This window comes from Pteronotus mesoamericanus, unplaced genomic scaffold, assembly GCF_021234165.1.
Source record: "Pteronotus mesoamericanus isolate MK-2021 breed Mesoamerican mustached bat unplaced genomic scaffold, CSHL_Meso_final contig_1193, whole genome shotgun sequence".
NCBI lineage: Eukaryota > Metazoa > Chordata > Mammalia > Chiroptera > Mormoopidae > Pteronotus > Pteronotus mesoamericanus.
This window is the reverse complement of record NW_026555039.1, coordinates 379,784-393,312: the sequence shown is the minus strand read 5'-3', so window position 1 is coordinate 393,312 and position 13,529 is coordinate 379,784. Positions and strand designations below refer to the sequence as shown.

At 63.0% G+C, this 13,529-nt stretch overlaps 1 protein-coding gene and 1 long non-coding RNA gene across 3 annotated transcripts; one reads left to right on the top strand and one right to left on the bottom strand.

Annotated features, from left to right (window-relative positions):
* Nucleotides 1–34: 34 nt before the first annotated feature.
* LOC129078894 (uncharacterized) lies at nt 35–5,760 on the bottom strand. 2 transcript variants are annotated; one of them, XR_008530003.1, is made up of 3 exons: nt 5,480–5,760; nt 445–621; nt 35–156 (listed from the first exon to the last, which is right to left on the bottom strand). It is a non-coding gene; the product is annotated as an uncharacterized LOC129078894 (long non-coding RNA). The 2 variants fall into 2 exon arrangements; XR_008530002.1 differs by having other exon boundaries at nt 5,559–5,760.
* On the top strand, nt 4,833–13,529 carry RNF207 (ring finger protein 207). Its single transcript, XM_054583849.1, has 17 exons — nt 4,833–5,190; nt 5,888–6,020; nt 7,213–7,357; nt 7,432–7,513; nt 7,599–7,674; nt 7,757–7,882; nt 8,308–8,354; nt 8,596–8,668; nt 8,753–8,821; nt 9,222–9,290; nt 9,366–9,466; nt 10,045–10,231; nt 10,343–10,528; nt 10,782–10,833; nt 11,156–11,273; nt 12,247–12,327; nt 13,207–13,529. Exons 1-17 carry the CDS (start codon nt 5,000–5,002, stop codon nt 13,376–13,378), a joined length of 1,908 nt encoding a protein of 635 aa, XP_054439824.1. The 5' UTR covers nt 4,833–4,999; the 3' UTR covers nt 13,379–13,529.

Here is a 13,529-nt window from a genome sequence, read left to right as displayed (position 1 = left end):
TTTTCCCTGCTCGCAAAACCCTTCCGGTCTCTGGCCTGGAGGTAATAGAGCGAAGACGGGGTCCAGGAGGCCGGTCTCGTAGCGAAGGATCGGAGTGGGGGAGCCAGGCGGACGAGCCCAAAGAAAAGTACAGGGGTTCGCTCTACGTTTGAAAGTCTTGGGAAGAAAAAGAAATTCATTAGACCATAAATTACTAGCTAATAGGATGGGAGTCGAACCCATTAACTGAGGGAAGAGAGACCAGGCCCTTCCGGCCCTTGGGGTCCCAGTGCCCGAGGGCACTTGGCTTCCCGCGACCTGACTCCCAACTTGGAAGCTAGTGCCCCGGGGCTGCGTCTCCGAGCGCTGGCCCCTCCTTCCTGCCGCAGTCAGGTACGCTCCAGGTTGAGCCCTTCACAATCTCAAAAGCAAGCCGCCCACCCGCGTACCACCCCCTGTTCTCACTCTGCCAGCGCTTCTCAAACTGGCGTGTGGACAGGAATCTCCCGGGACCGGTTAAAAGGAAGAGTCCTAGTCAGTGGGTCTCTGCTTGGTCGTGCGTTTCTCGCAAGCTCCCGGGAGATGCTGCCGCTAGTGGTGGTTCATGGACCGCAAGCTGAGTAGCAAGGGTCTTCCCCAGGCCTAAAAAAATGGAGACGTTCTAAGTTAAAATCGCAGCAGCTGGAGAGGGAGAGAAAGGGAACAGTTGCCCTGTTAACAGCTGTGGACCAACTCTGACGACCGACTGCTCACATTCCCTTTTATCTGTTAGAATTTAGGACTCACTTCCCGGTGGCGGCTTTTGTGAAGATCAAAATTTACTTAGGAACCTCCACTTATGTATACATGAACTTTCCCACCTGTTGCCCACAGCTAATCCACAGCAGCGGACACTTCATTGCAGACTCCAGGACTGGTCTCCTTTCCCCTTCCCCTTTGTCTATAGCGAATGTAATTCCTTTCAAAACAAATTACGTCCTCCTCCCCCCTGCTTGATGTATAAAAATGCCTGCAAACCTCCACTGCTGGTGGTTTGAACTCCATGCCCCAAGACCAGTTTTTTGTTTTTTGTTTTTGCTAGCAATGGCATAATAGCCCTTTTCTTTTAAAAAGACCTTTTTGCCCTTTCTGGTATGGCTCTGTGGATTGCATGTGAGCCTGCAAACCAAAGGGTCAATGGTTTGATTCCCAGTCAGGGCACATGCCTGGGGTTGCAGGCCAGGTCCCCAGTAGGGAGCGCGCAAGAAGCAATCACACACTGATGTTTCTCTCTCTCTCTCCCTTCCCCTTAAAATTAAATAAATAAAATAAATATAAAAAAGACCGTTCTGCTGTGGAAGTTAAAATTTTTGTTTAAAAACTGAAATGCTTTCCATCACCCTCACCCTCCTGTCCTTACCAATTACATTCATGGGCCCTGCATTGTAACTACTCAGTTGCAAACACCCCCCAACCTCCTTTACCTGGCTGCAAGGTACTCGCCTAGCCAAAGCCCAGCCCTGACTTACAGTGGTGGGGGAAACACGGCACTGACTGGCCTAAGCCAAAACTCAGGCCTGCTGTGCCAGTTGACCACGCTCCAAGCCCACCCTCCTCTTCCCAACTGCAAACCACATTTCTCCTTCGCCAGCTGCTCCTGGCCAAGTTCTTTCAACAGCGGGCAAGAGGGGGACCAGGCTGGAGGAGAAAGAAGAGACTCCCTGTTCGCTTCCTGCTTGTCCTGTTTTGCCCGCAGTCGCCCACTCTTGCTCCATCTGAGCAGTGGCAGTTGGAACATTCCAGAATCACTCATTGACTCCAGGTTGCAGTCACTCCAACACTGTTCCTCCGAGACCCCAGCAGAGCAGCCCCTCCTTGGAGCTTCGGCATTTTAATAATAACCCCCTAGGAGGGGCAACTGCTTCCCACAGTGTTGCTGTTCTCACTTTCCCCCTTTGGTGACCTAGTTTACTTCGTTCCTAACTAACAACCCTTTACAACTGAGTGTGCTTTCTCCAGATACCACTCCTAACCCTGAGCAAGCCCTTGGGGGGGAGGGGGAGTGCCTACCGATCCTAAAATCCTCTCCCAAGCGACTATTTTATACTCTGGTCACAGTGCCAAGCACCCCTCCCCACACCCGCCTCTCAGCTGACCACTTCCATGGCTCACTCTTGCAAAACACTGGAGCAATCCAAAGAGCATTCAGACAGTCCTGCCTCCTGTCTAACCGCCCAGCGACTCACGCCTGTTACTGCGGAAGAAGGGTCCTTGTCCCATCTGAGACGTTTATCGGCACCATTGTGGCCCCCTGGACACCGTCACTCCCACAGCCCTCCCCGCTCCCGTGAAACCATCAGTGTATCTTTTCTTCTGGACCATTCTTTACCATCTCCCTCCTGCAAAAAGGAAAAGCAATCCCTCAACACTCACCACTTCCTTTCAAGGATAACACCTCTTCCCTTGGCCTCTCGGCTGCAGACTGCGCGGTTCCTAGGCTGAAGCCCTACTTCCTGGTGTAAGGGTTTTAGGTGGGCCTTTGGGGTGAGATTAGGCTTCAATGAGGTTATAAGGGTGGGTCCCCTGGTGGGATTAGTGCCCTTCTAAAATAAAGCGACGCTGGATTGTCTCCCACATGAGGATGGAGCTAGAAGCCTGCCCGCCAGCTGCACACCAGGAAGAGGCTCCACACTGCGAGCCAGGCCTGCCGGCTGGTGCCTCATTGATCTCGGACCGCCCAGACTCCAGACTGTGACACGTAAGTGTCTGGTTGAAGTCGCCCTGTCTGGCAATTTTGCTGTGGCGGCCCAAGCAAAGACAGCGTCTTCACTACTTTCTTCCTCGGGGTGCTCTCTGCAGCCTCTCCTCATTTTCCAGGGCTCCCACTCTGGTCGGGCTTTTGGCCCACAGCCACCTGGACAGCTCGGTCAAGGTCCCTGGTGACATCTGCCGGCTGCCCGGCGGCTCAGGGCTCAGTGCCCCTCTTCCTGATCCTCTTAGAATCTGGCACCACAGGCCCCTCCCTCCTCCTTGCTGCTGCCCCCTCCTTCCCGACCCGGGGCGGGGGACGCGCCGGGCACGGAGCTCCTCTCATTTCAGTCTACACTTGACCTTTGGCAGGACCCAGGCCTGTGCCTCCAAGCAAGACTCGCCAGGTCTGTGTCTGCAGCCTTGACCCCTCCCAGGACCCCTGACTCACACGGTCACCAGCCTGCCTGACATCGCTTGTCTGGAGTGTCAGGGGTCTGCCCTCGCCCCCACTGGCCCAAGACCACCCTCCCCGCACCTCCCACCCTCAGCCTCGGCCCCACTCCGACCCCAAGTCCCTTCACCTCCACCCACGTGGGTCCACTTTTCTTTCCTGTAAATTTATTCCTGCTCCTGGGACGTTGTGCTTGCTGCTCCCTCTGCTTTGACCTCTTCGTGGGCTGTCTTGTGTCTGACTTCTCCCCTGCGGGGTCTCGGGCCCCTCTCTGCCCGCGGGTGTCTAGGGGGCCCTCAGCCCACCCCCCAGCCACTGGCCATCACAGCCTCCCAGTGATTTTCTTTGGACCGTAGAACACCGTCTGCCATTACTGTACTTGTTTATTTTGTACTTGGTTAACCTTGGCTGGTGTGTTCCCTTCTACGTGTGTGGCCCATGACAGATGCTCAATAAATAATGTCCAAATAAATGAGGACAGGAATGGATGGATTACACAGGCCTGAGTATCAGGAACAAACACCCGCCTTCTACCGCCCCTCCAGAGGGAAGCTAAGGCATCATCCATTCATAAAGCGCCCCCCCCCCGTTTTGTATGGCAGCTCTGCCACTTACTAGGGTAACATTTGCTACCTCCCAAGGTGGGTGTCAGGGTTAAGGAGTAAAAGAGCTTTGACTAGTACTTTGGCCCATAAACATCAGCCATTGTCACTGTTATCACGACGTGGAGCACAAATGGAACCAGGGCTGGGGAGGACCCCTAAAAGGACACAAGCGGTTTCTGCCTAGAATTCTCTTCCTTCTCCCCCCAGCAAACTCCTACACATCCTTCAAAACCCAGATCGAATTTTTACCTCCCAGTTTTTTCTGATTAGTAAGACTTTACTGAGCACCTTCTGTGGGTCAGGCTCTGGGCTTGGCTCTTTGATTTCCCAAAGGGCAAGGATGGAAAGGTGGGGGCTGTTTTCCCAGAGTTCAGCGTGCAAGAAGGCAGACAACCGCCTAGGGATGGGGGGCGCCCTGGGGAGATTCATCCTGGGAAGAACAAGCGCGTGCCAGGCCAGGAAAGGCAGAGGGGCAGCCCGTCTTGGGAGCTCACCAATGCCGGGCATGGGGCCTAGTTATCTGGGAGACTAGTGCGCACGTGGCACTTCACGGAAGTCTCCTCCATCCCTAGGAGACCGGCGAGTTTTGCCCAACCTCCGTGGCTCTGGGATGTCAACAACCCACAACCGGCCAGAGTGAAGCCAGGGATCCTAAGCCCTCTCTGGCCCTCTCGCCAGTACTGGTACGTCTGTCAAGGGGCGGCTGCCACTCTGCCGCCCCCAGTTGGCCATGAAGGAAATGGGGCCACTTGGGTCTCCGCTCAAGGCCGCTGAGTTCCTTTGGCTACTCGGTCTTCCTGAGCAAGCCAAGCGGGGTCCGCCCCCTCGGAGCCTCAGACCCTCGCACCGCGCCATCCTTTGCAGCGGCAGCATCCCCACCTCCCCTCCTCCCGGGCTGCGGATGGAGTGGCTGAGGCCAGACCCCGCGGGCAGAGCCTGAGCCAGATGGACAGGGGCACCACGGCCAAGCAACAGTGCGGCCCAGCGCGGAAGGGGTGTCGCCTGCCGGCCACTCAGAGGACACCGGGAGGGGAAATTCCTGGGGTGGGAGTGAGGGTGGTAGGAGCGGTGGCAGGCGGGGAGGCCGCTGGGTAGGAGGCATCGCGGCTGCAGCGGCCTGACCTTCCAGGGCCCCCGCAGGAGTGCGGGAGAGGCTGGGGCGCGGGCGCCGGACCGGCCCTCCACCTGCCCCTCTGCCCGTTTGCCCCGCGCCCGGTGCTCCAGGACCCCACCGATGTCGGGAGCTATCTTCGCGCCCCTGGAGGGCCCAGGCGCCCTGGACGCCGCGGGCAGCCACCCGCTCGTGTGCCCACTGTGCCAGGCGCAGTACGAGCGCCCGTGCCTTCTCGACTGCTTCCATCACTTCTGCGCCGGCTGCCTGCGCGGCCGCGCCATCGACGGCCGCCTCGCCTGCCCGCTGTGCCAGTGAGTGCCTCCAGCGGGCCGGCGGGCCCTCCCCAGGGAGGTGGGCTGGGCCTGCCCGGGAAGGCCGAGGTGCGGGGAGCGCGAGGCACTGACTCCCATCGAAAACGGGGGCAGGGGCGGGGCGGGCGGGGGGAAGCCTCCCCGGCCCAGCCCGGCCCGGCTGGGCCAAGCCAGGCCCGCACTGCCCCTTGCGGGTGGGCGCACCGACTCCAGCCAGCTTTGTGGGTCAGACTAAATGAGGCCTGGGCCTCCCACAGAAGGTCAGGGGTCAAGAGCAGGGCTAAAGCACCTTTCACGTGGGAGCTTTCACTGCTGCCACCGGAGAACCCAGATCTCAACACTGGGTCAGGACACTCCCAGTAACTCACTCAGGGGTCCCGGAACTCTTCGGTCAACCTAAGCAGGCAATGCTGGCTGAGTTACCCAGGTGTGGCTGTAGCAAACTTCCCCAAAGAGACCGAAGGGGCCTGAGGACCGGCTCCTGCCTTGTCGCCCCAGGTGGGCCCCCCCTGCCGTCCCAGGACTTGCCCTGCGCTGGGTCAGAGTGAGCAGTGGCTGAGCTATTTATAGCAGATGCCAACCTGCTGGGTACCCCACCTCCCGCCCTATTTTTAGTCCCAGACTAGAAGGTGGGGTTGGGGAGGGTGGGGAGCCACAGGGAAGGGGCATCTGGATCCTGGCGGCAACTTCTCCGCAGACACCAGACGGCGGTGAAGGGCCCCGGCGGGCTCCCTCCGGTGGACCGGCTGCTCCAGTTCCTCGTGGACAGCTCGGGGGACGGCCTGGAGGTGGTGCGCTGTGCCAACTGTGACCTGGAGTGCAGCAAGCAGGCAGGGGCGCCTGGCGGTAGGGGGCCGGAGCGCCAGGTCCCAGGGTCTTGGCGCTGGCAGAGTGTACCCAGCGTGTCCTCAGAGGACGATCCACAGGGGGTTCCTGCAGCACCTCCTTAAGTCACCCTGGATCCCAGAGGGGGACCCCTTTTGCAGGTGGGAGGACTAAAGTCCAGGACAAGTGGCCTGCGCTAATGGCCAAACACTGGCAGAGGTTAAGGCCATTCAGTCTGGGGAGCTCTTACTGGTCCCCAATGCAGAGTCAGGCTAAGAAGTGGCACAGGAAGCGAGGGCCAGGCACAGGGCTGGACCAGCCCCGAAGGCCGGCTGCCACCTGGGTGGCTGTGGGCAGCCACCTGCAGCCCTGAGGGAAGCAGGGACAGTGAGGGGTGAGCCTGCTCCTGAGCCCAGGAAAAAACAAAACAACACAAAACCAAGAGCTGAGGGCAGCCTTCGGGCAGGCTGTGAGGGGCACGTGGACTCAGGTCCTTGCAGGCTGGACAGGTATCCCCAGTTCCGGGAGGATGGCCCTGCAGGAGCTCAGGGTGCAGGGTAAGTGTGAGGCCACGAGCTGGCGGGAAGGAGAGCAGGGGAGGAAATGGCCTTGAGGTCAAAGGAAGAGCTTGTGCTTCTACAGCCACGGTTCCCGCAGTGCCACAGCCGAGGCCTGTGTCCTGACACAGCCCTGGTCTGGCAGGTGCAAGGGAACCCGTTGCCTTTACTCCCTCCCCCTCCCACCCAATTTGGCCTCTGCTTGGCCAGGGTGCGCACTGCCATTTGGCTGCTGTTGGGGATAACATGGGGGGGCTTGAGAGGTCTACACACACACACACACACACACACACACACACACACACACACACATTTTTGTTGAAGATTAAATGTTTTGCAAATGCAGTTCCTGCCCTCCCCCAGCCCCCTGTAGGGCCTCTCCAACCCATTCAGGGCACCCGCTCCAGACAGACCCTCTTACCTGCTCCCCGAGCCCCGGAGTTCTCATCGGTAAACCGGGCCCGTTAGCGAGTCGGCATCACACGCAAGGGCAGCACTGAGCCGCACTCCTGCCCTGCCCGGCACTGGCATGCTCGGTGGCGCGTGGAGATGGCCGATGGCCGGCGTCCGGCCCCGCGGGGGCGGGGGCGGGCTCAGGCGCCCGGCCGCCGGGCCGGCTGAGCCTGCGCTGGGCCCGCAGGACTCGGAGACCACGTACTTCTGCAACACGTGCGGGCAGCCGCTGTGCGCGCGCTGCCGCGAAGAGACGCACCGGGCACGCATGTTCGCGCGCCACGACATCGTGGCCCTGGGCCAGCGCAGCCGCGACGTGCTCCAGAAGTGCAGTGAGCGCGGCGTGTCCTGGGCGGACGGGGCGGGGCGGTCGCTGCCCCGGCGCTCACTGCCGTCCCCCCCGCAGCGCTGCACAGCGAGCCCTACATCATGTTCTCCGCCGACAAGAAGTCGCTGCTGTGCATCCGCTGCTTCCGGGACATGCAGGGGTGGGTCGAGGGGGCTGGAGGCCAGGGGACCCGGGGTGGGGTGGGGCGCAGCGCTGAGCCGGGCTCACCCGCGGGGTCCCCGCAGGGAGAGCCGAGCCCACTGCGTGGACCTCGAGTCGGCCTACGTGCAGGGCTGCGAGCGGCTGGAGCAGGCAGTGCTGGTGAGTGCGGGGCGCCCTGCGCCGCCCGGCGGGCTGGGGAGGCGCGCGGCCGCCCGCGAGGCTGAAGCCGCCTGGTCCCCAGGCCGTGAAGGCCCTGCAGACCGCCACGCGGGAAGCCATCGCGCTGCTGCGGGCCATGGTGGAGGAGGTGCGGCGCAGCGCCGCGGAGGAGGAGGCCGCCATCCACGCCCTGTTCGGCAGCATGCAGGTGAGGGGTGGGCCGGACCGGACAGCCACAGGCTGAGCGTCCCCATCAGCCAGGACCGCGCCCACGGCGTAGGGCACGCCCCCCGCCCCCCAGCACTCCCGGCCCTCGGGGAGCTCCCAGTGGGGCAAGGCGGCGGGCACTGACCGCACTGCGTTCCAGGAGTTCATCGCTGGTGTCCGGAGAGTTCCCACAAGGAAGCGGGGCTGCCCCAGCCGGTGCTGGGAGGGGGGTGGCCAGGGAAGACCTCCCCCAGGAGGTGGCATTTAAGGTGAGGGCGCTGGGCTCTCAGGAGTGGGGTGCAGGAGGGAGTCCTCTGGCTCAGGCAGCCTTACCGCAGGCTGGAGAGCATGGGCGCCAGGCGGCGCTAGGCCCCGGGGAGCGGGGGTGCTGGGAGTTGGGCCCCAGCAGCAGCCTGTGCCTCCCAGGACAGGCTGGCCGAGAGGAAGGCGCTGCTGCTGCAGGCTGTGCAGAGGTGAGTGTGTGGGGGTCTCTGTGCCCCTGCCCCTCAGCCTCCCTGTGCCTGGCCCGCAGGTGGGGACTGGGCAGGCCCCCCTACAATGGGAAGCAATGCATCCGGGTGTCCACCCGGGGAGGAGGGCAGGGTGGGGCGGGGCACAGGGAGGGTGCACAGAGGGTGGACACCCCCATCCCCGGGGCCACTGGGGAGGTGGGCAGCCCTCCCTCGGAGATGAGGCTGCCTGCCCCTCCCCCAGCCAGTATGAGGAGAAGGACAAGGCCTTCAAGGAGCAGCTCTCCCACTTGGCCACCCTGCTGCCCACCCTGCAGGTAAGGGGAGCCGGGGTGCATGGGGCAGGCTCTGCTGCCCGGAGGCCCCCGCAGGCCAGGCACCGAGCCGCGTCCCTCCCGCAGGTTCACCTGGTCATCTGCTCCTCCTTCCTCAGCCTGGCCAACAAGGCCCAGTTCCTGGACCTGGGCTACGTGAGTCCCCCAGCTCCTGTGCGGCCTCCCCCTCCCCAGCAGGCACCCCCCCTCGCCTGAGACTGCCACCTCTGGGCCTGGCAGCCTGTCACCCGGGGCTGGACCAGGGGCCTCTGGGCTCACCTTCCCCTCCTCCACACCGTCATCGACAAACCCTTCAGGGCCCAGCTGTGTCTCTTTTAAAAGAACAGCAAAGGCTGGGAGGAATATTAGCCTCTCCTCCCCGTGCCTACTGGAGTCCAAACTTCCCTGTGGATTTTGGGGCGGAGTGGTGTCAGGGTTCCCAGCCAGTCCCAGGGAAGCGTTAAGGCCCCCAACAGACACCAGGTGAAGTGCCCGACACAGCTGTGCTCGGGGCCTCCGCCTCCCCATCACCCCAGCCTTGCCCCGGGCCCCGCAGGAGCTGATCGAGAGGCTGCAGGGCATCGCCACGCAGCCGCACCCCCTGCGGCCAGAACAGAGCAGCAAGGTGAGGAGGGAGGGTGGCGCAGGGTGAGCAGGGACCAGCCTGGTCCTGAGGCTCAGACCTGCCCTCTCTGCCCAGATCGTCAGCGACCACCGTGCGGAGTTCTCACGCTGCCTGGAACCGCTGCTGCTGCCCCCCGGGCCTCGGTGGCCAGCGGGTGCCGGGGGCGGCACCAACTCGTGAGCACCGAGGTTCCCCTCAGGGCGGGGTGCCAGAGAGGCCGGGACAGGAGGGGCTCTGCCCTCCCCAGCTCTATGAACCCCGCGTCTACAATGCCAAGCGGGAGAGGGGTGTGCTGCCGGGGCAGCAGCCGCCTGGGGCACCCAGATCCGCAGGGGAGCCCGGCCAGGCGAGGGCGGACTGGGAGGAGCGGGAGGACGCGGACCCTCTCCACCGCGCTGCAGCCGGGCTCCCAGGCTGGGGTGCTGAGGAAGCACTGAATGGAAGGGGCAGCTCAGGGTGGGGCCTGGCTTCCCCACCGGCACCTAGAAAGCCCCAGACCTGCAAGGAGTCAGGAGAAGTGCAAGTGTCCGGGCCCCATGCTGGGAGGGATCCTAGAGTCTGCTCTGCACCGGCCTTGACAGCCTCTCTGGGGACTCTCTTTCCACACGTCGACATCACCTGCGGGTTTTAGAAAACCCCGCTTGGATGCCGCTGGCGTTGGGGGCTGGCTTGCCGCAGGCCCTGGGAGGCTGGGGGCGGGAGAGGCCCTGCCACCCCCACCCCTCCGCTGCATCCACGCTGGCTCTCTCCCCAGGGTGGCAGGGGGCTCAGGCCCCAAGGGGCTGGGGGCACCGAGCTGCCCTTCCCCGGTGGGGAAGATGTTGGGGTCGCCGGTCCAGAAGCCCACGCTGCACCGGCCCATCAGCACCAAGGTGCTGCTGGCAGAGGGGGAGGACACGCCCTTCCTGGAGCACTGTCGCCACTACGAGGACTCCTACGGGGTGAGGGCCCCCCTCCACCAGGGCGCAGTGGCCGAGTCTAGTCCCGGCCCCTCCCTTGAGGCCCCTGTGGGGACCACTGGGGACCAGGGCCCTCACAGGCCGCTCCCGCAGCACCTGCAGGCCGAGCTGCAGAGCCTGAAGGACCAGGTGCAGGAGCTGCACCGGGACCTCACCAAGCACCACTCGCTCATCAAGGCCGAGATCATGGGCGACATCCTGCACAAGGCCCTGCAGGTGGACGCACAGATTGCCTCGCAGCTCACGTCCGTGGAGGCCATGAGAGGCGTCTTCCAGGAGGTAGCCACCCCTACCCACGGGGGACCCGCCTCCCTGCAGCCCCCACCCCCCACCAGCAGGCACGTGGGCTGCCCTAGGACAGGCAGCGGGAGGAAGAGGGCGCTGGCCAGTGTCGCGGGAGGCCTGGTGTGGCGGCTCTGGGACCTGGGCGTTTGCAGGGACGGGCTGGGGGTGCCTCACAGCCCTGAGTAGCGGGAGGACAGAGATCCTACGAAGGGAAAGGCCAACTCTTGCCCCGTACTTTCTCTTTCAGATGTGGGAGGAATCCTACCAGCGGGTGGCCAACGAGCAGGAGATTTATGAAGGTCCCAGGGGTGCTGCTGGGCGCGCCCCGTCTTGGATCTAACCCACATGCCAGTAGGGACAGGAAGGCAGTGACCCACTAACCAGATCCGGAAACCCCCACGCCCTTCCCCTTAGCCCCACCTCAGCCTCCCAGCCACTCGCTGGCCCGAAAGCCATGCGTCTGAGGTCAGGGTCCTGTGAGTAGAGGGCCCTCACACGTCTTCCCTCGCTCTTTAACTGAAGAGGGAGTGATGGCGAGAGTCGGCCTGTTTCGATGGTGTGAGGCTGGAGAGTAAGGCTCTAAAGCCCACGAGACCCAGCTCTCTGGCCTTGGCCCCACAGCCCAGCTCCGTGACCTGGTCCAGCTGAGGCAGGAGAACGCCTGCCTGACCGCCATCACCAAGCACATCACCCCCTACGTGCGCTCCATCGCCAAGGTGAAGGAGAGGCTGGAGCCCAGGTGAGACTGCGGGCCGGGGGGGGGGGGGGGGGGCCCAGGCACTTGGGAGCGAGTGCGCGAGGGAGGGTTGCCCCAGCCGCTCCCTGGGAGGAGCAACCCCTTCCGGAAGTCAGCGGGCCCAGTCGCGAGGGTTTAACCAGGGCACGTGCGTGACCAGGGGCTGGACATCGGCAAAAACACGGAACAGGCGGGCTGCTCTGGGTCGCCGCTTACAGGCCCACGGTTGCCCGCCTCTGGCCCTCACCCCCACCTGCCCCTCCCGGGGTGGTGCTCTGCTTGGATGTCTCACGGGCGTGTCACGCCCACAAAGGCCAGCAGAACTTGACTTCCTCCTGCGTCATGCTCCTCCCGGTTCACCTCTCCCGGGAGCTCCCGGGAAAGCCTGGGAAAGTCCTGGATTCCTTTCTTCCGGTCCACCCACCCCCAAGTCCTGTTCACGCGACTGTCCCAATCCACTAGCTCTGTCCCCACTGCTGCGCCCAACCCAAGCCACCATTGTCACACACGCCCCTGCCCTCCAGTGTGTCCCACAGCCAGCACGGCCTGTCACCAGGCCTGGCAGCCCTTGCAGGACCCTCCCTGCCCGCTTCTGACACTGCCAGCCCCTCACCGCATGCCAGTCCCTGATGGCCTTTCCATCCCCAAAGAAGGTGGACTGGTTCCCACTTCCCAGCCTCTGCCTGGAATGTTCCTGTTTCAGGCTGTCCCCTGGATCCCTGTCACTCAGGTCTCTGCTTGGATGTCAACCGAGAGGCCTTCCCAACCACCTCGTCCCCACCCACTGTCAGCCTCGGTGTGGCTTCCTGCCCACCAGCGCCGCCCTGCCCTCTGTGAAGAATGTCTGCAGACCGAAGCCCAAGGCGGGCTCTTGAGGGTGTGCTTGTTTGGTTCTTGTGCGAAGCGTGAGCTTCACACACACGGCATGTGGCTCTGCGGCCTCCCAGATTCCCGGGGTCTGCTTCCTCCCATGCAGGTTCCAGGTGCCTGCGGACGCAGAGTCAGAGCATCTGCAGAACGTGTACGATGACAGCTTGAGCGAGGAGACCCAGGACAGGTGAGGCAGGTCCTTCCACGCTGGGCGGGCAGAGGGCTCCATCTCAGAGCGCCGTGCAGCCAACAAAGTCAGCCGCGGGCCTCCTCTCCCCGCGGTCCCCTCTGCAGCCTCGGCAGGGCCTCGGTTTGTAAAATACGGCGTCAGGGAGGTTTGTAACGGGGACGGAGGCTCCGAACAGTGACTCGTAGATGACGGAGGTGGCTCAGAGGGACGCGACCCATGTTTCCTAGCAGTCGATGCCCAGTGGCTGCCTGTGCCTACCACCACCGAGAGCTCCAGCATGCAGCCCGGCTCCTGGGCACTTAGGCCCCACGGCTCGAATCCCCTTCCGTGGGAAAAGGGACTGGGGATGGTCTCTGGCAGAGCATTGCTGTCTCTGCTGCCACGGTGTTTGCTAAAATCCCTGACGGAGAGAGAAAAGAACGCACAGCGCCAGGCAGGTCGCTATCACGACAGGCTTTCAGTGGCACGCGCTGCGGGGGGCAGAGAGCAGGCTGTAGTCGGCACTGCTGGAGCCCAGGGGCCAGGGGCCGGGGCCAAGGGGCGGCGGGCAGGTCTGCCGCTGTGGTTGGTGGTTGGTGACAGGGCGTGCACCCTGCCACCCCCGCTGCCCCGCCCCCCAGGCCCCAGGCTTAGCTCAGATGCTCCAGGGCAGCGGGAGCTCGCAGCCTGAACTGATGCTCTCTGGGCAACTACCAGCCCTCAGGAATGAAGTCAGAGTCCTTTGGGACACCTCCCAGTTCTGCTTTTGATGACGTGGCTCCCGGTGCCTTCCAGAAAGGCCCCCGTTCCACCAGTCTCGGCCCGAGTGGATCCAGTGCTAGGCGCAGTGAACCGGGGGGGCCGCGGGCCGGAGCTCACGGTCAGGTGTTCCTTTAGGGGTGACCCAGTGCGCAGCACGGACGAGAGAGAGGGGACCTTGGAGCCGAGAGGAAACAGCCGCACCCTGAGCGGCCCCCCAGAAGATCCTCCACTGAAAAACAAAGATCCTCACAGACCCAAACCTAAACACGGGGGTGACGGCCCCCCACGGAGGGAGCACCCCACTTAGCAGACGGGGCTGGCCCTGGGCCCGGGCCAGCTACAGCTTGCACACGGAGTCCCGCACGCTAAGGAAAAGTTGTTCCCCTGGGGTGATTTTCTTAGGGGTAAAGGGCAATTGTCTACCAGTGGTCAAACCCAGAAACTCCCTATAAAGTCCT